This window comes from Seriola lalandi, unplaced genomic scaffold, assembly GCF_002814215.2.
Source record: "Seriola lalandi dorsalis isolate HSWRI2012SDOR001 ecotype SW California unplaced genomic scaffold, Sedor1 jcf7180002054896, whole genome shotgun sequence".
Lineage (NCBI taxonomy): Eukaryota > Metazoa > Chordata > Actinopteri > Carangiformes > Carangidae > Seriola > Seriola lalandi.
Window position 1 is genome coordinate 443,645 of NW_019525448.1, and position 25,715 is coordinate 469,359.

Genomic DNA, 25,715 nt, shown 5'->3' on the forward strand with positions numbered 1-25,715 from the left:
TCTGACAGAGGAGGCCACTTCCTGTGATGCACAAGAGCTCACTCTGCTGCAGCATTTGGTTGAATTAAAAGCCTGCGTTTTCTGAGAACATAATAATATTTCCATTTGCATCCAAGCACCATCTTAGCTGTTGGAAATCAGATTAAAGATTTTCTGGATGCTGTCGATCTTAATAATTGGTGGGAGTTTTGGCACAACATTTTTTTAATATTTCACCCTCAAATGTTTGGTTGAAAAGCCTTTTTTGGAGAAGAGGTTATTCTCTCAAGTATTTTTGTTGGTCTAGAAAATTGATGTGTCTGAGTCCATGAGTCACATGCGGTAACTTTTTATTTGTATTTAATTTATATTACATTTTTATAATACATTTACACTGTTACACAGGAATCAGCAGACCGAAGGGGACAAGTTGCAGCAAATTAGATTCAAATATACAAAATGACAAGTATGCACTGTAGCATATAGTGGCAGGTTACATGCCTGAGCCTGATATTTTAACTAGGCGTTTCGTAATCATGGCTGTAAATAACTTTTGTAAACATTTTGTTGGCATGCTGTGCGGAGTTAGGTTGCTAATCAGTAAATATATATTCAGTTAAGAGCAAAACATGACATGAGTAACTTACAAAAAATTCAGTTTGAACTTTTGACCATAGTTCCACTTTTTTTTTCACTCTGCACTGTTTGCTGTCAAGCTGTATGTTGATTGGAGGCTGTCTAATGAAGGAAGTGGATTGTGTACACTGTATGGGTGTGTCGAGTCACAGTTCAAACACATTAGTCTGCCAGAGAACGGTGAATGCACTGTACCGTGAAGGAGAAGAAATATAAGTATAACGTTAGTTACTGAGCAGGTGGGCACCACAATCACCCACATCTTAGCTATTTCTGAGGGACTGCTGAAATTGTGTTTGCTGTGTCCTTCTTCTCCAAACTGGACTTTGTATCGTGTATTGGAACAGTGTGTCGTCGCTCCGGCAAACATGATGCAACTCCCATCGGTCACTGATTGGCTCATAATGTCGCATAAACTTTAGTTTCCTGGAGGAGCCTGTGTACTCTGGACTTAACTTGGCTGACAGAATGGTGGACAAGATATGGAGGAAGAGCTGGCAATTTATAGAAAATAGAAGGTCTTTTCGCAATAAGAAACCCTCTAGTAAAACGGCAGAATGTAAGAGTGAGTGAGTAACCTCTTGTTTTCTTTTTCACATTAATTGTGTAAGAGGGAATTTCTGGAAGACAACAGACAAACATCAGGATGTTATCAATACTTGGAGAGTGTTTACGTGGCGTTTGAATTTTCTGCCTGTAGCGCAGCAAAATCTATGGCAGACTGTCATTATTACAAAGATACTGAGCAGCATTAGGCAGCTTACAGTTGAATGAAATGTGGGTACTGTATATCATGAAGGTTAAGAATCAGCACATCCCAGCTTCACTCATTTACACACTCAGTTCACTTGTGTAATGCCATACTCATATATTCTGTAACAGAGACTCAACTACTGATTTAAAGACTTGCTGTTATAAAAGCTTAGGCCATAAGTCCCTGAACTTAAGCTACTTTTCACTCTGACATCCATCATAAGATGGATATGAAAGACAGTTGCAATTAATCTGATGATACTTGAATTCTCATTGTTTAACGCTCTTATTATGAAGATGAAATCTCTAACCATCACTCTGCTCTCTCACTGCAGTGTGGAAGGGGATGGACGGTCCAATGAGAGCGGCCCTTCCCTGGACGGTGGAGCCAGCTATGGCCAGGGCCCGGTGACTCACGGCTCGGCCATCAGCCCCGACCGATTTGACAGCCCGCTTTACAGCCACGGGGTCCAGCCCGGGCCTCAGAGGCCCCGTCGGCCCAAGCTTCAGCACTCACAGTCCATCCTCCGTAAACAGGCTGAGGAGGAGGCCATCAAGCGGTCGCGCTCGCTCTCTGAGAGCTATGAGCTCTCTGCTGACCTCCAGGACAAACAGGTATTCCAAAGCAGCCATGCTGAATAGTTTGTTTTGGAGTTGGTCAAAGTCTTTCATGTTCTCACGACACTAGATTAAAAGTGCTATATGCAATTTTTTACTTGAAATACCATAAATAGTGTGTGGGTTGCTTATCACCAACCCAGCTGTGTGAGATTATTGAATAGAGAAGTTTTATTGTTGGATTGTCACAGACCCACTGACAACTGGGTGAAACAAATTATCAGTAACATCCAGGAGAATGACTTTATAGACCATCTACAGTTAAGAAAAACAATTAAATTTTCCATGGGTGTCACAGTTTCACAGTTGAATCACTCCGTCCTCTCTCCAGGTGGAGATGCTGGAGCGTAAATATGGTGGACGATTCATAACTCGGCATGCAGCCCGCACCATCCAGACAGCCTTCCGCCAGTATCAGATGAACAAGAACTTTGAACGTCTCAGGAGCTCTATGTCTGAGAACCGTATGTCCAGACGCATTGTTCTCTCCAACATGCGGATGCAGCTCTCATTTGAGGGCCCCGAGAAAGTGCACAGCTCCTATTTCGAAGGCAGGCAGGTGTCCATGACGGAGGACGGCACCCCGCTGTCCATGGTGCAGTCTGAATGTGGAGATATAGAGGTTCACCAACAGGCCAACATGGCATCTCACCCACCTCCGCAGAGTGACCTGACGGATGCCATCACGGAGCTGGAGGACGCCTTTTCCCGGCAGGTCAAATCTCTGGCTGAGTCGATAGATGATGCACTGAACTGTCGCAGCCTTCAGGGGGACGAGGGGCCTGACCCCGAGGCCATGGGCTGCTCTGAGGTGGAGAGGGAAGTGCCCTATCAGGTGAAGTCCCATCGCAGGGCAGCTGGACGCATGCACGATGAAACGATGGCATCATATAGCGATGTTACTCTGTTCATCGACGAGGAGGACATGTCCCCCTCTATCGCTCTGTCGAGGTCAGGGGACCAACCTTCCAGCACAGAATCAGACTTGCGGTTGCGGTCAGTCAACTCTTCCCAGGAGTACTGGCCTATTGACCCTAAAGATGAGGGTCGTGACACAGACACAAGCTGCCGCAGCACTCCTTCTCTGGAGTGCCAAGAGCAGCGTCTTAGAATGGACCATCTTCCTTTGTTGACCATTGAACCTCCTAGTGACAGCTCTGTAGAGCTCAGTGACCGGTCCGACCGAGGCTCTGTCAAACGGCCGCCCGTGTACGAACCCCACGGCCACATCGTAACGTCATCCCAGGCGAGCCCTAAACACATTTCCCACGGACCCCCACCACGAGCTCCCTCCCGTGACGATGACGCACCCCTGCGCCACCGCCACCGCCAGCTGGAAAGCCATCTCGCCATTAACGGCTCAGCAAACAGACAGAGCAAGTCAGAATCCGACTTCTCTGACGGGGACAACGACAGCATCAACAGCACATCCAACTCTAACGACACCATCAACTGCAGCTCCGAGTCCTCGTCGAGGGACAGCCTACGAGAGCAGACGCTCAGCAAGCAGACCTACCACAAAGAGACTCGCAACAGCTGGGACTCGCCCATCTTCAGTAATGATGTTATACGCAAGAGACACTACCGCATCGGCCTGAATCTCTTCAACAAGTAGGTACTCGGCTCTGACGGAGCAGGTGCTTGATCAGTGTGTTTGGAGTGATTAATGTCTCAGTTAGTGGACAAGATGTTAGAGGAGCCTCTTGGACAAATCATTCGCTCACTAGGTGTTGACCTATAAACTGTAATCAGCAGCATTCATATCAAATCCAAAGATATTTTGAAAGATATTTGCATGGAAGAAGAAACTAGGAGCATAACATTGATTAATGAGACTGTAGTGTAACGTTTTTTCTCTCTCTTATACAACTGAAATTGCACCAGCTTTGTTTTATTCTTGCCAGAGAAACCTCCTTTCTTAATCAATGAAAACAAACTTTAATTGAGACTGACACGACAACATGTGAATGACGTCAGCGATGAGAGATTTGGACAGATTGTTTTATGGCTGTGGTCATATTTCACTAACTTTGGTGCAATGCAGCTCAACTTACATCTTTCACTAACAATTATAAATCACTTTATTTTGTATATCCATTTGTGCCAATTATTTTGAGAACTTAATGAACAGTTAAGAGATCATTATTGAAAATCTTGACCACCATCTAAATACCAGAAAATTAAAGACATGCTGGACATGATGGATTTTTCAGGAAGCCAGAGAAGGGCATCCAGTACCTGACTGAGAGGGGATTCATCCCTGACACACCGGTCGGTGTTGCTCACTTCCTGCTGCAGAGGAAGGGGCTGAGCAGGCAGATGATTGGAGAATTCCTGGGCAATCGACAGAAACAGTTCAACAGAGATGTTTTAGAGTAAGTATTTTTTATTTTCCCCACACGTTGTCCCTAAACTTCAGTAGAGTTCGATAAAAGTGATCAGAGGAAAGACCAAAATTATTAAATGAAAATTAGTGTAAATATACAGGATCCTTGTCCACATGCACATTCCAAAACAAAGAAAGACAGTATATACTTTTATAAACACTGAGTGTCCTCCATGGGAGAATCTATGCCAGCTAAGCCTTGTAAGATAAGACAGAATTGGTGATGAGCGGAAAAAAAGATGTATGTATTTTTGTGTTTCATTTTCCTTTCAACATCTGTCTGCTTCTGTACCAGCTGTGTGGTGGATGAAATGGACTTCCAGGGCATGGAGCTGGACGAGGCCCTCAGGAAATTTCAGAACCACATCCGTGTCCAGGGCGAGGCCCAGAAGGTGGAGCGGCTCATCGAAGCTTTCAGGTGCGATGACTCACTCACAGCTGACTTTTCAACACACTGACGATAGAATAACTGTCATGAAGTGTTGATTATCAGAGATCAGAGTTTTAGGAAAGAAAATAGTGATTCTGCGGTCATACTTACGCATCCTTGAAATGCAATATGTCTGCTGCCTGTTGGTGGAGGAAGCTTGCTAACCCAGAGCCTTTTATTAAACCACACAGTTCCTGACGACATACTGTATTTTCATACTGTATTTACTGCTTGTTTTCCTGACAGCTGTGTTGTCTAGCTAATTGCTTGTACATAAAGAGAACCAGTTCTAGCATCACTTCTGCTTTTCTCAAGCAATGTGCAAAACATTTCCTCACTGTGAGCACAATTCATCCGTGTGTGTTTTGTAATCGAAGTTCGGTCGCAAGTGGAAGGTTTGCTCACGTTGCTCTCCCCTACCGTGTCTCCAGCCAGCGCTACTGCATCTGTAATCCCACAGTGGTGCGACAGTTTAGGAACCCTGACACCATCTTCATCCTGGCCTTTGCCATCATCCTCCTCAACACTGACATGTACAGCCCCAACGTAAAGCCCGAGAGGAAGATGAAGCTGGAGGACTTCATCAAGAATTTGAGAGGTAATAAAAACAGACTAATGTGAAGATATTATATTTACTCATATTTTAAAATGTGCCACATGTGAAACTCACTCACAGGATATACTTAACATAATATTTGCATACACCTCTAAATTTCACCCCAGGACATATTAGTCATGTACTGGAAAATTTGAGTGCCACCTGCAGTTAAATGATTAGCTTCATTAATTCCTCCTCTCACTTTCCTGTATTTCAAATTAAACCATTTCCCATTTTCCCAATTCTGATCTACTGATACAGCAGCTCCATTTTAATGCAACCTCTGACTTTCACATGGTAACTCATCTCCTCACTCCCTCTGTCCCAGGTGTGGACGACGGAGAGGACATCCCCAGGGAGACTCTGGTCGGTATCTATGAGAGGATCCGTAAGCGAGAGCTCAAGACCAATGAAGACCACGTCTCGCAGGTGCAGAAGGTTGAGAAGCTCATCGTGGGAAAGAAACCGGTGAGTAATGTTTTTTTATGTGTTCTACAAAATTCACTAACAACACCCGTTGGATCTCTTATTTTATCATTTTCATCACAGGGCATGACTCCAGGCATGAGGTGTCTTTGGCTCAGGAAATGCATACAGTGTTGAATATTCTTTAGTCAGTACTTACACAGCTATATATATATCTTCCCAGAATCACTTTTTATACACAACAATGCCGCTACTCTCCTGATTCTCTAACTCCAAATATAGATAGATTCAGTCAGAGGGAGATTAAGGAAGTCTTTTGTACCTTTGGGTATTGCTGTGCGAATAGGGATTCACGCCTGGGCTTAGACCTTCACGCTGGTGGTTTTAACACACCCAAAGCCCTTGAGCAATGTCGCCCTGTGCTGCAGTCCCATGAAAAATGGGCACATGCTGCCACCTCTCTACATTATAGTCCGCAGCATATTTTAGAGGGAGAAGTAGTTGCAGTGTTTGAACACTGCAATGCCAACCACTGTTTAACCGACCAGCATATGTAACATTGCAATAACCCATCGATTCTGTAATTATTAAGTCAGTTTATATTAAAACTGAACCCGAGCTATTATCACATTTAGTTCTGACTGTGCTCCTGCCCCTCAGGAGCGGGGAAGCAGCATTTCATGCAGTATTCTGCAGGTAATGATGTTTCTCTCGTGTGTGAAGGTTAAAAGTGTGATTAACCTATGCAGCCTCAGGGAGAGGCTTGTCTTGTTTCAGTCTGTTTCCAGTAGGCTGGAATCTCTTCTGCTCTGCCAGTAATAATTGAATGTATTGAAAAATGATCCCTCGTCACCATTTAGCAGCAGAATTCAAAGCCCAGGTGGTTAAAGCTCTTTAACATAAAAAAAAAAAAACACACATTGAAATACCTCCCCATAATAATCTGGTCCACTGGTGCTGCACACAGTGAGCTTCTAGAAAAGTATCCCTCCACAGTTCTCATTCCAGCATCATTATAGACTCCCTCGAGTCCGGCAGCAAAGAAAAACGCCAACTTGTATACAGAAGTGATGAGGGTGCATGCCTCTTAATGGCCACTTCGGTAGGCTAAAGGTGTACAGCCTGTAAGGAGAAATCCTTACATGGGCTCATTAATAAGAGTGATTACATTTTGTCATGCTATCGGACGCAATAGTATAAATAATCTAAACATAACAGCTGCATATAACATTATCTTTGTCTTCTGTTTTTAGATCGGATCACTCCATCACGGCCTGGGATGTGTAAGTAGACTAAATAAACATCAGTCATTCTATATTTGATCATTTTTCCTTCGTCATTTTACTCTATGTGCATAGCTTTCTGCCTCTGTCCATGGACATTGCAGTTAATGCACATCACGCTGGTAGTTTTAGAGTCAGATTACCTACAAAGGCAAGAATGTTTGGCCCCCTTGGAGGTTCACATCTGTTATGGAGAGATGAGCAGTCATTGCTGGACCCTGTCGACAGAATGGGCAGACATGAACTCTTAGGCAGCGTTTAGAGAGTCTGTGCTCAGCAGGGTGCACGCCACACTGATGCCTCTCTCTTACGCAATATACTGCATTTAGCCTATTTGTGTGGAGATGATTAGTAATTTTTAAATCTTTTAAGTTTGAGTTAGCTCTGTTAGCATTTGCTTCCTTTGCATCACATACATTATATAGTACTCGCCATCAGTACTTCTTTTTGACTTGTTTTCTTGTGTGTCAGGGCACCTCAGAGTTCTCATTAATAGTGTAACAGTTTACATCAGTGCATAGGGTAATCTATATAACGATGAAAGTAACTATAGCAACAGTACTTATGCTTCATGCTGGTGAAAAAAACTTAATATGTGTTAAAAGTGACGACAAAAACATGGATTTTGTTTATTTGGTTTCTCATTATTTGTGCTAATACTCTTCCTACTACTCCTTTACATTATAAAATATACAGTACACAGGAAAATAATAAAGACGGCCTATTTTTCTGCAGCGAGTCGTCATGGTATTCACATGGCAAGGTTTCCTGATTATACATCTTCCTGCTTCTCGTTTCAGTCTTCATTGCCAACTGGTTTTTTTATATGAGATCATGTATTGTTGCTCATGCATTAAATCATTTGCGGTAACACATCATCCCACATATAGCGTCACTCCTTGTTCTATTACAAGTCAACAGTTTTCCCTTGAGTCTTGATCTAATTATTGTTGTGCTGATTTTTGAATAGAAATGCTCTTACTCTCAGGATTCATGTGGTCTGCTTATGAACAGCGAAAGAGAATGAATTACATCTTTAAACGATAAAGATGGCGATATTTTATATTTTTGTTATTGTCACCAAATCCAAAGACAAAACAACAATGCGTTAGTCAGTCTATCAATAATACTTTCCTAACTTGTCATTGGATCTCAACTTCCAGCCTTCCCAGTCCCACTGGAGACGTGAATCTTTTAAAAACTGGGCCTGAGTATACACTTTATATTCAGTTTCTTCAATTTGTTAAAACAGCTGTCCACTGTAGTTTTTAGCTAGCGTTACTCTGTCTGAAGTAAAGTGCATCTGTGCATTTGTTTAGTACTGTTTACAGCAGCGGGACCAAGTGTCTGAGATCAACTCAAAATCATCTAAAGACCATGTTTAGAAGGAAATGTCGCCCAGTGCAATGATATGACTCACTGATGCGTTTTTAACCATTTTTGGAGGCACAGAGGACTGAGCCATTTCACACTTTGGCAACACAGACAATACTTGTGAGCAGGATCAGTTCCTTGTTGGCTCATTATTTCACGGTACACACTAATTCAACAGGAGTATCCAAATATCAGCACATCTCCCCATACATCACTCTGGATCTGCGATGAATGCAAAACACATAGGTGGAATAACTTAATCATCCTTTGGCTGCACCTTCCTCAAATTCTGCTCAGGGGGAAAAAGTGACTTTTGTTACTTTTTATCTTGTGGACTGAGGCCATAATAACCTCTGAAGTGTTGCTATCTGTGCTCTTTTTTTTGTTATTCTTTGTAGGTGCTGTCACTGCCCCATCGCCGGCTGGTGTGTTATTGCCGCCTGTTTGAAGTGCCAGACCCCAACAAGCTTCAGAAGCTGGGCCTGCATCAGCGGGAGATCTTCCTGTTCAATGACCTCCTAGTGGTAAAAGTCCTTTTCCACCTCTCCTCTCCTCTCCTCTCCTCTCCTCTCCTCTCCTCTCCCTTTAGACCAACCTTTCTCTGCATTATTTCAGGTAACCAAGATTTTCCAGAAAAAGAAGAACTCAGTGACGTACAGCTTCAGACAGTCCTTCTCTCTGTACGGGATGCAAGTCATGCTGTTTGAAAATCAGTGTAAGTGATGCAGGGCGTATTCTTTTTTTTTTTTCATTTTCTGTAGCATGTTAGCTGACAGTGTTTACATCACAGGGTTTGATTTATCACAGTAACACATCTAGCCCAAATGGGGAAGTCAATCCGATGGGCTGTGACATTGTTTATACTCTACGAACTTCAGACACATTCATCCAATGTGTTTTAACTTGGTTTTGATCAATGGCCCTTGTTTAAAGTTCTCTCCCTCTCTGTTTGCCATCGCCCCAGATTACCCAAATGGAATCAGACTTACATCAGCGATACCAGGTGCGGACATCAAAGTCCTCATCAACTTTAACGCGCCCAACCCCCAGGACCGCAAGAAGTTCACTGATGACCTACGAGAGTCCATTGCCGAGGTCCAGGAAATGGAGAAATACAGAATAGAGTGTGAGCTGCCCTTTTCTTTTACTCCCATCCCCCTCGTACCCTGTCTACCTCAGGCTGTATAAAGTAGAAACAGGGTATGGTCCTCATTACTCAACTGTGGCAGTTTACGAGGCAGAATGTTTACAGAGTTCACAGGATGGCGAGCAAAAGAGAGACCCTTTTTTTTTTTTTTTTTTTTTTTTTTGGACATTCAAAAGGCAATTCAGCTGTGACCTGAAAGCAGGATGTTGGAAATTATGTAGATCAGTAGTGGACGTTCATGAGTTTCAGACAAACCAAAGGTGGCTGAATACATCACAGAGAAGCTTTAAAGTCAGTTCTCTGGTCAGAGTGAGCTGCAAAACCACTGCCACTTATCTCAGTCTTTCCTTGGCTCCTTTCCACAGCTGAGCTGGAGAAGCAGAAGGGGGTGGTGAGGCCCAGCATGTCGCAGAGCTCCGGTCTGAAGAAGGAAGCTGGCAACGGGAGCATGAACCGTGCCAGTCTGGATGACACCTATGCCATGGGAGAGGGCCTGAAGAGGAGCGCCCTCAGCAGCTCCCTGCGAGACCTCTCCGAAGCAGGTACAGCCAAAATGTCTTTGTCTGTTTAACCAGCCGGTTCTTTCATGGAGAAGTGTTCTCCTTCTGTCATCCGCCTCTCTGTGATGACACCAAGGGGATAAAAAAATAGCAAAATGTTGTTTCACGGCACCATACATTGATTTCAGAGTTCTCCCCTTTTAAATCCACTATCTAACTCACTCATGACTGGATAGCTTGGTCTAGACAGTGTACTTTGTTTTCAAGAGACTTAAGGTGTTGCTGCACCGTTTTACAATCCAAAGACTGAATACAGACCTATTTGAGAAGATGCTAATTGTTGAGAAAGTTGAGATCGATTTTTTCTAGATCTGTCTTCTCAGTGATGAATGAAATTGATGGGCAGTTGTCACCCCTGATCATTTGGATGAGTTTACATTACATTCCCATTCATGTTTTTATCGTCACTTTTTTATTTTTATTTTTTTTACTCAGCACTTCCGCATTCTTAAGTTTGTTTTTATCCAAACACATTTCACGATAATATTATGTTTTACTCAAAAACCATGTGGCATTTCCTCTCACGTATATTTGTGAACCAAACAAATCAGTGCTGATGTTTACCATTCTTAAGCAGCAACAAGATCAAGATTTAGTTTCAGTCTTGGTGTTAACAGTCATTTCACATCCATGAATATCAGTGTTTAACACAGCCGCTGTGTCTCTGAAGCAAGAATACATTTTCATTCATTACAGATAACAGCTTTGTGAAGTTATCGGGTGATTAACTTGATAACAAAATGAAATCCAGTCAGGGGTCTGCCTCACTGATACTTGCTTTGTTCTTATGATCACTTCTTCAATGGGAAATGATAGGTCAGACAGTGAAGCAGTCTGTAGAAGTTTCCTCCGCCCTCCTGTCTCCTGTGGTTTTTTTTCCGACACAGGATGTGGCATGTTAGTGGGGTCATTTTTGTTAAGTGTTTTCATTTTGTTTTGTTTTTTCCTGCCATACTCCATTTCATGTGTATTTACTGTGTTTTTTTTCTCCATACACATCAGGTATTTTCCTGTTTATGTGTGATTATTGGTCATGTATCATTGGCTGAGTGTGCCTAACAACGGCAAAAGTGCTCTGTTCGCCCTCAGACCTGTATATGCCTGTACATCCCATGTGCAACAACCACTGTATCGCTTTTGATGTGTCTCCTCCTTTGTGACTGTCACTGAGACTGGCTACCTTAGACCCCTTCAGAAAATCTACATCTGGTGGCAACATTAAGAACGAGTTGTCATAATTTTATCAAGAGAAAAAATCTGGGAAAGAAATTTGTGTAGGCATCAACCCTGAGCAAAGTTTTTATAAGTATCCCGCAATCTTTTGGTAAAACATTTTCCTGGTCTTAAAAAAAAAAAAGATCGTCCAGGAAAACATATTTGCTGAGAAAATGCATTCAAAATTTTTTAGAGCCTCCAGTACGAAGTGCGTTTTAAAACTTAACCCACTGAAATTTCAATGCAGCTTTAGTTTCCAACCTGAGTGAAGATGTGACTTCACTGCACAGTTAGCCACAGTACCACCTGTCACCCACCACACTCCCAGACCTGAACGCCCTCTCCCCCTTCCCGCCCATATTTGGACCTTTACTCACAGTCACAATCCATTGCACTGCCCCCTACGGGACGGGTGGGCGGCCTAAACGTCTGTAGTTGATCCAGGAGTTCTGTCGATCTCTAATCTGTGGTATTGCATGTCTCGGGCAGGCAAGCGGGGGCGTCGCAGCAGTGCAGGATCACTAGACAGCAATATGGAAGTAAGTTTGAAGCAGCTGGTATCCAAGCTACTCTCTATGTGATGATGTGCACTGTGAAAACACACCATTTATTTTTGGTCTTACACCTTTGCTTCATAGACTCAGTCCATTTGTTTGGATCATTTATTTTTCTTCCTGGGATGCCTTATAACCTGCTTGCCTCAGTTAGTGTGCATGCGTGGGTTGCCTGCCTCTGATCGTGCCCCTTTTTTGGAAGCCAGAGATCTCCTGTTTTGGTCATTGGTTATATGACCGATATACACTTTATCTTCAAACAAGCATGACTCTACTAATCCCTCCTCTAATCCTTCCCCTTGTCGCCTGTCTCTGTCTTTCATTCAATCACATCCAAGCGGTTTTCATTTGGTTCTTCTTCTCTGTGGCAGGGTGGTAGCTCTGTGAGACTCTAGAAAACAGTACAACTCTCCTGCAGCCCCTCTCCCTGTCCGGGTCTTTCTTTTCTTTTCTTTTTTTCTCTTATCCACAACTTCTCTTAAATGCTGTAAGGTTCAGGGAGGAACGTAGCCTTCATAGTCAGAGTTCTACTGATGGGTTTCACACGGACCTCTACAGATGTGGATTTCATTCATTCATCTTTCACTCATTTCATGTGTCCATGAGTTCATGTGTTGGGTTGAAGTCTGGGACCCTGAAAATTTCATTCTGCTTTCAAAGTCGTCGTATGGTCTTTCTCCAGTCTTAGATGAAGCATGTGCCAAAGCAGGGAAAAGATTTTTTTTTTGTAGGAGAATTCATTCCTGGTTAGTGAGTAGTGTTGGACCAGAGCAGGGGGGAAAGTGTCCAGGCCTGTTGTGAGGTCTGCACACAAGAGCTTAGTTCCTTCTGCCCTCTGACGTCTGGTTGAATGCTAATGTGTGGATGATGAGTTTGCCTGTCACATCCTCTGCATGTGGAAACTATGCCTCCATTGATTATAACATGTTGCATGTGTGACTCTTAGAGGGTTTGGCACACTGACTGACTGCAATGAAGATGAAATGTTGTCTTTTCTGCCCTTGTTGATGTCTCTAATGGTAATAACTCTTGTTACAGATTTACTGTTTCAGGCCAGTTAGCTCCTTAAACAACAGAGCTCCTTTGAATACAGGCTCCTTTCATCGGGAAGTGTTTGCCCAAGCTGAAATATTCTTAGTGTTGCTGCTGCCTATCATGACAACATTTTTAGTTTCTCATTTGCATGCCCTATAACATTTTGCTACTTGTTTACCTAAAATAAGACAAGTGTGAATTCATCCTGCTGGTGCCTTGCAGCTGTAGTTTAGTAGCTGTTGTGCAGTAGCACTCGCACAGTATCTGACGGACATGCTGTTGCCTTGTTTCCTTCCTGCAGGGGTCCATCATTAGCAGTCCACACACACGCCGGAGAGCCACCACGCCGCGTGAGGGCGCACCCCGCAGCCATCCCTCCATCCCTAACTCAGCATCGACTTCCATCCTCGGGTCGCTCTTTGGCAGCAAGCGAGGCAAACCGCCATCCCAGAGCCACCCCCCTTACCCTCCAGCCGGCCACCCCACCCTCATATCCCATAAGCCTCACCCGACAAACCTACACCACACAGCACAGGCGGTGCACGCAGTGCAAGCCCAACACCAAGGTCATCACCCCCAGTACTGCCAAGTCCCGCAGAACCCGCCGCCTTACCACCACCACCACCACTACCACCCCCCTCCCCACACGCAGTACCACCAGCACCCAGCCTACACCTCACATGCACACCAACACGCCCATTCACAGCACAGCCATTACAGCCAGCATTCCCATCACACATCACACTCCCAGCACGGTACCCACCACCACAGTCAGCAAGCGGGTTCAGCACCTGGCGGACCCAAACCCAAACACAGTGGCATCAGCACCGTAGTGTGATGCTCCTAACACAGAGAGGAGGAAGCGTGGAGGGGACTGAATGAAGGAGGGACAATTGCTCACACCAAAGGGACTGACAGCATAACTCTATGGCCTGTCCACTGTGTTTTACTGCTGCTGTGATGGAAACCAATCACACGCAGTCACCTTTTTCACCTCCAGGTCCAACAAATATGCAGGATGGAAATCGGACTCAAATCTTCCACTAGGGGCCTTTTACTAGTTTGCCTGATCATGGGCTTGGCCCTGTCAGGGTTTTGGGTTGGGGGTGCGGGAGGGGGGGGGGGTTCTGTACAGGAAGATGCTCTTTGTTTTCCACACACACATACACACACACACACACACACACACACACACACACACACACAAACACACACACACCACCCGGCCGTGTCGGCTGAAGAGAAAATGGGTTTTTCTCACCAAGTCGCTCCCCACTGCTTCACCCCCTCAATAGCCTGTCTTACCTTCATGTAATCAGGAGGGAAGACGACCTGAGACGAGAACATGGCTGACTTGTTTTCTCTGTCACAGTGATGGCATAATTTCTTGTGCACAGCCTTTTTCGGAAGTCAACTCTCAACTCTTTGGTTTGCAGATCCTCCCATCATACGAATGCTATTTGTTGTTGCCTCCCGTAGAGCTCATATGTAGTGAAGAACCTAGGTATAATCATTTCACACTAACTTAAATCAAAGTACAGGTAAACAACTCTGAGTCAACCATCTCAGTCATAGTAGTTCTAGTGCTGTATTTACTGTAGATGACAGCTATATGTGTTGTCTCCTAGCTCTCATAAATAAATGTGCCAATTATTAATGCATAATCTATTTAGTCAAGACTTCATGTACAGTATATATTGTGCGTAAAGTAATTTGTAAGATTATACTTACAATTATTATTATCAGCAAAAATGAATTTTATCAGTATTATACTGACTCTGTGGTAACGGGATGTAGATCTGAAAGGAGTGAACTCCCATTCAGTCCAGCCTATAATCTATTCTGGAATTCTTGCCTTTCAAATGGATCAGACGGAGCCTCTGGATGGCAGCTGTTGCATATGGGCCTCGGAAATTGCTGTGCTGTCGCAGCTGAGGCCTCGAAGCCGACTTCCTGTCAACTCTCACAAATGATAAACTGGGCTGATTGGTTGTTTTAATCTCAGCTTACGTCTCGCACTGTGGCTGTTTAAACTAAAAAAAAAAAAAAAAGTAACGAAGATCAAGAGTGAAAAGACACTCTGCAGCTCAGTTCATGTTATAGATGGACCCACAGAACGTGTTGAACATGTCAGAGTCTGTTGCCTTTAGCGTATACAACAGCTGCTCTCTCCTGACTCCGCAAATCAAAAACAATAATACCTTTCAAATCTTCTTTTGCCTTGTTTAGTATATTTTTTTTATTCACCAACGAGGTTTGGTGAGTGAATAAAATCGGTTCTTACATAGTGAAGTATTTTTTTCATCGTTTTTCTATCATGTGTGCAATATCTTTGTACTGATTTTGTACATTAAGAACAAGCAAGGTGTCCCTCCAATTTGTGCGTTTTTCATGTTGCATCATTATTTATTTATTTTCTTTTTTTTGTTTTTGACCCCCTGTCAGAGTCTTTCAGTAAATTAATGTGTGGCTGTCCTCGTGGTCTTACGAGCGGTACAGACTTGGAGTTCAGTAGAATGTCTAGTGAGTGATATTTTTTTTGTTTTGTTTTGTTATTTTTGCATGTAATGTTATTGATGTGAGGCTATCCTCTGCACATTGTATAACAAAATCAGTGTTACCATAGCAAGTTTAAGTGCAATCATGTTCAGAAAACGCAGACTTGTACTTGAGAGTGGAGATAAGTCTGTTATCTTGTTGTCCAGGATGAGATTCAGGTGAAAAAAAAAAATCTTTTTTCATTTAAGAATATATAAATACTTACTTATACAGTTCACAGTAGAAAGAGGAATGTGTGTATATATTTTAATAAAAAGGAATATGCTTCTCTTTGGGCTGAACAGAAATATTTTGCTGGATAAGCACATATGAAAGAACACTTTCATTTTTTTCAGGAAATGCAGTTATAATATACAAAATGCAAACTGAACAAAGGAACTGGGTATATGTAAAGAATAACTTTCTACATTCTACAAATAAGAGTCTATTTAGTGTGTAAATTAGTGACGGTAATCTGTTTGTCCCAATATTCAGGTTGTAAATGTATTTTAACATTCACAAAGAAAACCATCGCCATAAGTCAGGCTTACTCTCACACATTAACAAAGAAGGTTCAGATGGCAGACATATCACATGTGGGACATTAATGATCAGCTGAATGTGTGCTTCCATTGTTTCCATTTTTTTTTACTACAGTTCTGAAATCTTGGGATGATGTAAAACCGAGGAATCTGTTTCTGTTATTTTAGTGTGTGTTGTAGTGCTTCCAGTGTCTACAGTCATTCTTTGTGAGAAAGTACCCCAACAATGCACTGCATGGATCTGATGCATCATGTGTCCTATTCACTGTGAGCTGATGGGATAGAAAAAAAAAAATCAGCCTATAAATTTTGACTTCTGCTTTGGTTTTGACTCATTTGGACTTTTCCTGATGTTGACGTGTTCTTGTTGTTTCATGTTAGGCTGGTAATTATTAAAGCTCAGCATGCATTTCATCAACAAAGCCATTGTGTAAATTACAAACATAAAGAACATTGCACTTCTGTTGCTGAGGGCTCTCATCGTGTAAATATGGGATTTTGATGTGTAAACTGAAACTGTGTGGTAGGAGGGTTTATCTTTATGAAGCTGTAAAGGGACCAAGACAAGGGGCTGTACATAATGTGTATATGATCAGTACTCTATTCTGATATCTGCAGTCAAGATCAGGATGTATATACATCACCTCATAGATGGATGTGAGGGGTGATATATGAACATATCGATTGTCTCAGCCTCCAGCTGTCGGGAACTGACATTTGCTGTAGAAATAAAAAAAAAATGACTGTTAGAAAGTTTGTTGCCATTTACATCCAGCTCTCTTTTCATACATGCAACCCCCCCCCACACACACACACACACAAACACATACATACTGTACACGCGGACACACGTACACACATCCTGCTGCAAGCTGTTCAGTGTGGCGTGAGACACATTTTTAAAAAAAAAAAAAAAAAAAAAAAAGGAAAGACAAGAACGGCCTCATTTATATGTGCATTCTGTTTGTACAGTGAGTAGTGAGTCAGTAAAGACCCCAGTTATTGTAAAACTTCAACTGTGACAATGTTGAGAACGCAAAATAAATGAATATATGACTTATGGTACGCATGTGTTGTTTTTGCTCTGCTGTGTTTTAACCATTCACTACACACTACTTTATCTCATCAAGTAAAATTGTTTTTATTCCCTTCTTTTTCTTTGTATACTGTATTTCCTATTAGAGCCTTATCTTTAGGCTCTCATATCTTCCACTTCCAGGCTCCAACAATACTTTTCCACTAGTGTTAGAGCATTTCCTACTGGGGACAGGCTACAAAATGAAAAAGAAAATCTGTGGCATTACACCACCTATGGGTGAAAAGAGATTCTGCCACACAGTTCCTCCATGGATCACCTAAACTTACCTTTAAGATTTAAACCCATTCTCTGAAGCTGTGGAAGTGTGGCTCTTTTTTACTTGGATCTCTGGTATTCTGCCTCAATATACAGTATGTCCATTCTGCTTTTGTATCTCAAAATTTCCATGAAAAAAATTTTTTTTTTCTTTTGACATTCAGAAATGCCAATAAGCAAATATAATATATGTACATGTGTTGAATCTACATGTATGAAATTTGTTTACATATGAAGTAAAATCATATATGTATATACATTATGGCCTAAATATGTAAAAATTACATTGGAAACCTGTTGGAAATTAGAACAATATTATATTTGACATGTATATCTAGATAATATATCATAAGTTTATATTATAGACATACTGTATGTTACATACATATATATCTATCCAAGCCTGTAAATATATATTCATTATATATGTAAATATAAAAGATAGATGTGTATGGTTAAATTTAATAGGACGATTTTAAGAAAATCATATACAAAGATATAGAATTTAAATAATCATTTTGTTTTAATAAAGTTGCATTTTACTATGAGTTATAAATGTATATATTCATATATCCAGAGGATGTGTCATGAAATTATATCCTCTTATACATGACACATATGAAAATGTAAAATCACTCTTGATATAGGGACAAATCTGTCATATATATGCCATAAGTCATAGTATAGTAAGGCATGAAAACGTCATGATATAGTAAGGCATAAAAAGTCATAGTATAGTAAGGTGTTACATTCCCCCTCCATAGGTGAATGTAGTTGTGTGTTGTGGGTAGGGATGCAATCTATGCTTCTCTGGAGGTGCTGCAGGACTCACCCCTAGATCTTCCCTGCTTTTTGGTGGAACTTCAGCAGATTAATCAATCAATGGGCTATATAAGGGACTGAGGAGCTGCATTTCATCCTCTCTCTGCCATGCTACCTGTTGCCTGCCCTCTACCTGTCTGTGTGATTTGTGAATGCACGTTCTGTGCCTGCCAGTACTTTTTATTTGGTAAATTTGTTTAAGTTTTTGACTAAGAAGAAACAGCCAAGAAGCCTGTAGGGGAGAGTTGCCATTTTATTGTAATCCACTTTTTCTACTGTTTTTTTAGATTGTCAGGGAGGTCAGTATTTTAACCTTTTCTTTTGTTAGTATGATCATTCTGTTGGTTATTTTGGCCTTGGCTCTTTCTGACATTGTACTGTGCCTCAGGTTGGAAATAAACCTTTCAAATCCTGAACCTTGTGACTCATCAAATTCTTCATCTAGTTTTATGTTACTCCCATTTCCCCTGGACCTACTTGGGGTCATAACATGAAATAAAAAAGTCATAAAAACGTCATAGTACATTGAGACATTAAAATGTAATGGTAGAGTAAGAGATAAAGATGTCATACTATAATATAGAATGCAAAGTCATAGTATAGTGAGGCATAAAATGTCATGAAAATGTCAGAGTATAATAAGGCAAAAAAACACAATGGTATAGTAAGCTATAAAATAAAAAACCTCCTTGATTAGTGAGGCAAAGAATGTCATAAAAATATCATAGAAGCATATAGTAAGACATAAAATTTCATAAGAACGAGTATTATATTAAGGCATAAAATTATAAAAAAAAGTCATAGTATATTATGGCATAAAAATGTCAAAAAAACATTGTAGTATAGTATGGCATGAAATTTTCAAAAAACGTCATAGTATACTTTAACATAAAATGGTGAAAAAACGTCATAGTATAGTTTTAACATAAAAATGTCTAAAAACATCAAAGCATGGTATGGATTAAAACATAATAGTATAGTATGGCATAAAATTATCAAAAAACGTCATAGTATAGTATGGATTAAAACTTCGTAGTATGGTAAGACATGAAAACATCAAAAAACATAATTTTATATAGTATGGTGTAAAATTGACTAAAAAATTCATAGTATAGTTTAACATAAAATCGTCAAAAATGAAATCGTCAAAAAATATGGCGTAAAATTGACACTAAACATCATAGTATAGAAAGGCACAAAAATGTCAAAAAACCATCATAGTATAGTAAGGTATAAAATTGTCTAAAACGTCATAGTATAGTATGGCATGAAATTGTCAAAAAACCATCATAGTATAGTAAGGTATAAAATTGTCTAAAACGTCATAGTATAGTATGGATTAAACAACAAAAAACGTCATAGTATAGTATGGATTAAACAGCAAAAAATGTCATAGTATAGTAAATCATAAGACATCATACTAAATTAAGGAATTACAGTTGGCAAACATAACATAACACGCGTGTTTAAGGACTGTGAGAGGAAACCAGATTGCTCTAAGAGAACCCATGCAGACACAAGAAGAACATGCAAACCACTAACAGAACAGCCCCAGACTGGGCTTGAACCCACAACCTTCTCATTAGTATGCAAAAGCTCTAAACACTGCACTACTAACATTCCTTACAACCAAGATATTGTGTGTCAGCTATAAAAAATTCATAATATAGTAATGCATAAAATGTCAAAAAAAGTCATGGTGTAGTAAGGCTTAAAATTATCAAAAAACATCATAGTATAGTATGGCATGAAATTGTCAAAAAACGTCATAGTATACTATGGCATAAAATTATCAAAAATCGTCATAGTATAGTATGGCATAGAACATCAAAAAACCTCATGGTATAGTATGGATTAAAACGTCATTGTATAGTAAGGCATAAAATTGTTAAAAAAAAACGTCATAGTATAGAATGGCATAAAATTCTCAAAAGACGTCATAGTATAATATGGATTAACGCGTCATAGTATAGTATGGCATAAAAAGTCAAAAAACGTCATAGTATAGTATGGATAAAAATGTTATAGTTTAGTATGGCATAAGACGTTAAATAACGTCATAGTATAGTATGGCAACATATGTCATAGTATAGTAAGGCATAAAACTTCAAAAAACATCATAGTATAGTAAGGGAAAAAATTATCAAAATAAGGCATAGTATAGTAAGACATTAAAATGGCAAAAAACATCATAGTATAGTATGGCATAAAATTGTCAAAAAACGTCATAATATAGTATGGCATGAAATTGTCAAAAGACATCATAGTATAGTAAGGCACAAAATTGTCGAAAAATCTCATAGTATAGTAAAGCATAAAAATGGCAAAATACGTCATGTCATAGTTTGGCAAAAATGTCATAGTATGGTAAGGCATAAAACCTTAGAAAACGTAATAATATAGTAATGCATAAAATTGGCAAGAAACGTCATAGTATAGTATGGCTTAAAACGTCAAAAAACGTCATATTACAGTGAGGCAAAAAATTGTCAGAAAACGTCATAGTATAGTATGGCATAAAAATTGTCAAATAATGTCATAGTCTAGTAAGGCGTAAAAATGGCAAAAAACGTCATAGTATAGTATCATATGAAATTGTCAAAAGACATCATACGATTGGTATGGATTAAAACATCAAAAAACCTCATGGTATAGTATGGCATAAAACGTCAAATAACGTCATAGTATAGTTTGGCATGAAATTGTCAAAAATCATCATAGTATAGTATTGATTAAAACGTCGTTGTATAGTATTGCATAAAAAATCACAAAACGTCATAGTATACTAAGGCATAAGATTGTTAAAAACGTCATAATATAGTATAAAATTAACATGTCATGGTAAAGCCTCAAAAAACGTCATAGTATAGTATTTAATGAAATTGTCAAAAAACGTCATAGTATAGTAAAGCATAAAAATGGCAAAAAACGTCATGTCATAGTTTGGCAAAAATGTCATAGTATAGTAAGGCATAAAACCTCAAAAAACGTAATAATATAGTAATGCATAAAATTCTCAAAAGACGTCATAGTATAATATGGATTAACGCGTCATAGTATAGTATGGCATAAAATTGTCAAAAAACGTCATATTATAGTAAGGCATAAAACCTCAAAAAACGTCGTATTACAGTAAGGCAAAAAATGTCAAAAAACGTCATAATATATTATGGCATAAAATTGTCAAAAAACGTCATAATATAGTATGGCATGAAATTGTCAAAAAACATCATAGTATAATAAGGCATAAAATTGTCAAAAAAGTCACAGTATAGTATGGCAAAAAATTTCATAGTATAGTAAGGCATAAAACCTCAAAAAACGTCATATTACAGTGAGGCAAAAAATTGTCAGAAACGTCATAGTATAATATGGCAAAAAATGGCAAAAAACGTCATAATATATTATGGCATAAAATTGTCAAAAAACGTCATAATATAGTATGGCATGAAATTGTCAAAAAACATCATAGTATAATAAGGCATAAAAATGGCAAAAAACGTCATATCATAGTTTGGCAAAAATGTCATAGTATAGTAAGGCATAAAACCTCAAAAAACGTAATAATATAGTAATGCATAAAATTGGCAAGAAACATCATAGTATAGTATGGATTAAAACGTCAAAAAACGTCGTATTACAGTAAGGCAAAAAATGTCAAAAAACGTCATAATATATTATGGCATGAAATTGTCAAAAAACGTCATAGTATATTGTATGGCAACATATGTCATAGTATAGTAAGGCATAAAACCTCAAAAAACATCATATTATAGTAATGCATAAAACCTAAAGAAAAAGTCACAGTATAGTAAGGCAAGAAATTGTCAAAAAACGTCATAGTATAGCATGGCAAAAAATTTCATAGTATAGTAAGGCATAAAACCTCAAAAAACGTCATATTACAGTGAGGCAAAAAATTGTCAGAAACGTCATAGTATAATATGGCAAAAAATGGCAAAAAACGTCATAATATATTATGGCATAAAATTGTCAAAAAACGTCATAATATAGTAAGGCATGAAATTGTCAAAAAACATCATAGTATAGTAAGGCATAAAATTGTCAAAAATGTCATAGTATAGTAAGGCACAAAATTGTCGAAAAATCTCATAGTATAGTAAAGCATAAAAATGGCAAAAAACGTCATATCATAGTTTGGCACAAATGTCATAGTATAGTAAGGCATAAAACCTCAAAAAACGTAATAATATAGTAATGCATAAAATTGGCAAGAAACATCATACTATAGTAAGGCATAAAACCTCAAAAAACATCGTATTACAGTAAGGCATGAAATGTCAAAAAACGTCATAATATATTATGGCATGAAATTGTCAAAAAACGTCATAGTATAGTATGGCATGAAATTTGCAAAAACATCATAGTATAGTATGGCAACATATGTCATAGTATAGTAAGGCATAAAACCTCAAAAAACATCATATTATAGTAATGCATAAAACCTCAAAAAACGTCATATTACAGTGAGGCAAAAAATTGTCAGAAAACGTCAAAGTATAGTATGGCATAAAAATTGTCAAATAATGTCATAGTCTAGTAAGGCAAAAAATGTCAAAAAACGTCATGATATATTATGGCATAAAAATGGCAAAAAACGTCATATCATAGTTTGGCAAAAATGTCATAGTATAGTAAGGCATAAAACCTCAGAAAACGTAATAATATAGTAAGGCATAAAATTGTCAAAAGACGTCATAGTATAGTATGGCATTATATTGTCAATAAACGTCATAGTATAGTATGGATTTAAAACGTCATAGTATAGTATGGCATAAAATTGTCAAAAGAAGACACAATATAGTATGGGATGAAATTGTCAAAAAGCGTCATAGTATAGTATGGCGACATATGTCATAGTATAGTAAGGCATAAAACTTCAAAAAACATCATATTATAGTAAGGCATAAAATTGTCAAAAAATGTCATTGTATAGCATGGCAAAAAAATTCATAGTATAGTAAGGCATAAAACCTCAAAAAACGTCACATTACAGTGAGGCAAAAAATTGTCAGAAAACGTCATAGTATAGTATTGCATAAAAATTGTCAAATAATGTCATAGTCTAGTAAGGCGTAAAAATGGCAAAAAATGTCATAGTATAGTATAGCAAAAAATGGCAAAAAAGGTCATGATATATTATGGCATGAAATTGTCAAAATACGTCATACTATAGTATGGCATAAAACATAAAAAAACGTGATAGTATAGAATGGCATAAAGCATCAAAAAACATCATAGTATAGTATATGAAATTGTCAAAAGACGTCATAATATAATATGGCATAAAACGTCAAATAATGTCATAGTATAGTATGGCATAAAATCGTCTAAAATGTCATGGTATAGTAAGGCATAAAACGTCATAGTATAGTAAGGCATGAAATTTTCTGAAATGTCATAGTATAGTACGAGAAAATATGTCATAGTATAGTAAGGCATAAAATTCTCAAAAAAAGTCATAATATATTATGGCATGAAATTGTCAAAAAACGTCATAGTATAGTATGGCAACATATGTCATAATATAGTAAGGCATAAAACCTCAAAAAACATCACATTACAGTAAGGCATAAAACGTCATAGTATAGTAAGGCATAAAATTCTCAAAAAAACATCATAATATATTATGGCATGAAATTGTCAAAAAACGTCATAGTATAGTATGACAATGAATGTCATAGTATAGCAAGGCATAAAACCTCAAAAAATGTCATAGTATAGTAAGGCTAAAAATTGTCAAAAAACGTCATAGTATAGTATGGCATAAAAATTGTCAAATAATGTCCTAGTATAGTATGGCAAAAAAAATTCCTATTATAGTAAGGCATAAAACCTCAAACAATCATATTACAGTAAAGCATAAAAATTGTCAAGAAACGTCATAATTTAGTATGGCATGAAATTTTCAAAAAACGCCATAGTATAGTATGGCACAAAATTGTCAAAAAGCGTCATAGTATAGTATGGCATAAAATTGTCAAATAATGTCATAGTATGGTATGGCAAAAAATTTCCTATTATAGTAAGGCATAAAATTGTCAAAAAACGTCATAGTATAGTATGGCAACAAACAGCATACTATAGTAAGAAATAAAATTGTCAAAAAACGTCATAGTATAGTATGAAAAAAATGTCATAGTATTGTAAGGCATAAAACCTCAAAAAATGTCATAATATAGTATGGCATAAAATTCTCAAAAAGATTTCATAGTATAGTATGTTATATAATTGTCAAACAACGTCATAGTATAGTATGGCATAAAAATTGTCAAATAATGTCATAGTATAGTAAGGCATAAAACCTCAAAAAATGTCATAATATAGTATGGCATAAAATTCTCAAAAAGATTTCATAGTATAGTATGGCATGAAATTGTCAAAAAACGTCATAGTATAGTATGGCAACATATGTCATAGTATAGTAAGGCATAAAACCTCAAAAAACGTCATATTACAATAAGGCATAAAATTGTTAAAAATCGTCACAGTATAGTATGGAATAAAAATTGTCAAATAATGTTATAGTATAGTATGGCATAAAAATTGCAAAAAATGTCATGGCAAAAAATGTCATAATATAGTATGGCATGAAATTTTCAAAAAATGTCATAATATAGTATGGCATGAAATTGTCAAAAAACGTCGTAGTGTAGTATGGCATCATATGTCATAGTATAGTAAGGAATGAAATTGTCAAATAATGTCATAGTATAGTAAGGCATAAGATTGTCAAATAATGTCATAGTATAGTATGGCATAAAATTGTCACAAAACGGCATAGTATAGTAAGGCATAAGATTGTCAAATAATGTCATAGTATGGTATGGCAAAAAATTTCCTATTATAGTAAGGCATAAAATTGTCAAAAAACGTCATAGTATAGTATGTCATGAAATTGTCAAAAAACGTCATAATATAGTAAGGTACAAAACCTCAATAAACGTCATATTACAATAAGGCATAAAATTGTTAAAAAACGTCATAGTATAGTATGGCAACATATGTCATAGTATAGTAAGGCATAAAACTTCAAAAGACATCATAGTATAGTTAGGCATTAAAATTGTCAAAAAACGTCATAGTGTAGTATGGCATCATATGTCATAGTATAGTAAGGAATGAAATTGTCAAATAATGTCATAGTATAGTATGGCATGAAATTGTCAAAAAACGTCATAGTATAGTATGGCATAAAATTGTCACAAAACGGCATAGTATAGTAAGGCATAAGATTGTCAAATAATGTCATAGTATGGTATGGCAAAAAAATTTCCTATTATAGTAAGGCATAAAATTGTCAAAAAACGTCATAGTATAGTATGGCATAAAATTGTCAAAAAACGTCATAGTATAGTATGGCAACATATGTCATAGTATAGTAAGGCATAAAACTGTCAAAAATCGTTATAGTATAGTATGACAAAAAATGTCATAGTATAGT

At 38.3% G+C, this 25,715-nt stretch overlaps 1 protein-coding gene across 7 annotated transcripts in view; it reads left to right on the forward strand.

Moving 5' to 3' along the window:
• LOC111672208 (IQ motif and SEC7 domain-containing protein 1-like) overlaps positions 1 to 17,139 on the forward strand; it is a 90,825-nt gene extending 73,686 nt beyond the window's left edge. For 5 of the 7 annotated variants that reach the window (XM_023429553.2, XM_023429555.2, XM_023429557.2 and 2 more), the window contains 13 exons: positions 1,704 to 1,983; positions 2,318 to 3,597; positions 4,200 to 4,361; positions 4,668 to 4,790; positions 5,234 to 5,400; positions 5,729 to 5,868; positions 7,080 to 7,109; positions 8,882 to 9,007; positions 9,099 to 9,198; positions 9,448 to 9,609; positions 9,996 to 10,172; positions 11,895 to 11,944; positions 13,296 to 17,139. In XM_023429553.2, coding sequence (XP_023285321.1) covers positions 1,704 to 1,983; positions 2,318 to 3,597; positions 4,200 to 4,361; positions 4,668 to 4,790; positions 5,234 to 5,400; positions 5,729 to 5,868; positions 7,080 to 7,109; positions 8,882 to 9,007; positions 9,099 to 9,198; positions 9,448 to 9,609; positions 9,996 to 10,172; positions 11,895 to 11,944; positions 13,296 to 13,832 — 3,334 coding nt within the window. In that variant the 3' untranslated portion in view covers positions 13,833 to 17,139. Of the gene's footprint in view, positions 1 to 838; positions 1,185 to 1,703; positions 1,984 to 2,317; positions 3,598 to 4,199; positions 4,362 to 4,667; positions 4,791 to 5,233; positions 5,401 to 5,728; positions 5,869 to 7,079; positions 7,110 to 8,881; positions 9,008 to 9,098; positions 9,199 to 9,447; positions 9,610 to 9,995; positions 10,173 to 11,894; positions 11,945 to 13,295 lie in introns of those variants that run through there. The other 2 variants (XM_023429556.2, XM_087180192.1) reach the window with 2 other exon arrangements.
• Positions 17,140 to 25,715: the final 8,576 nt, after the last annotated feature.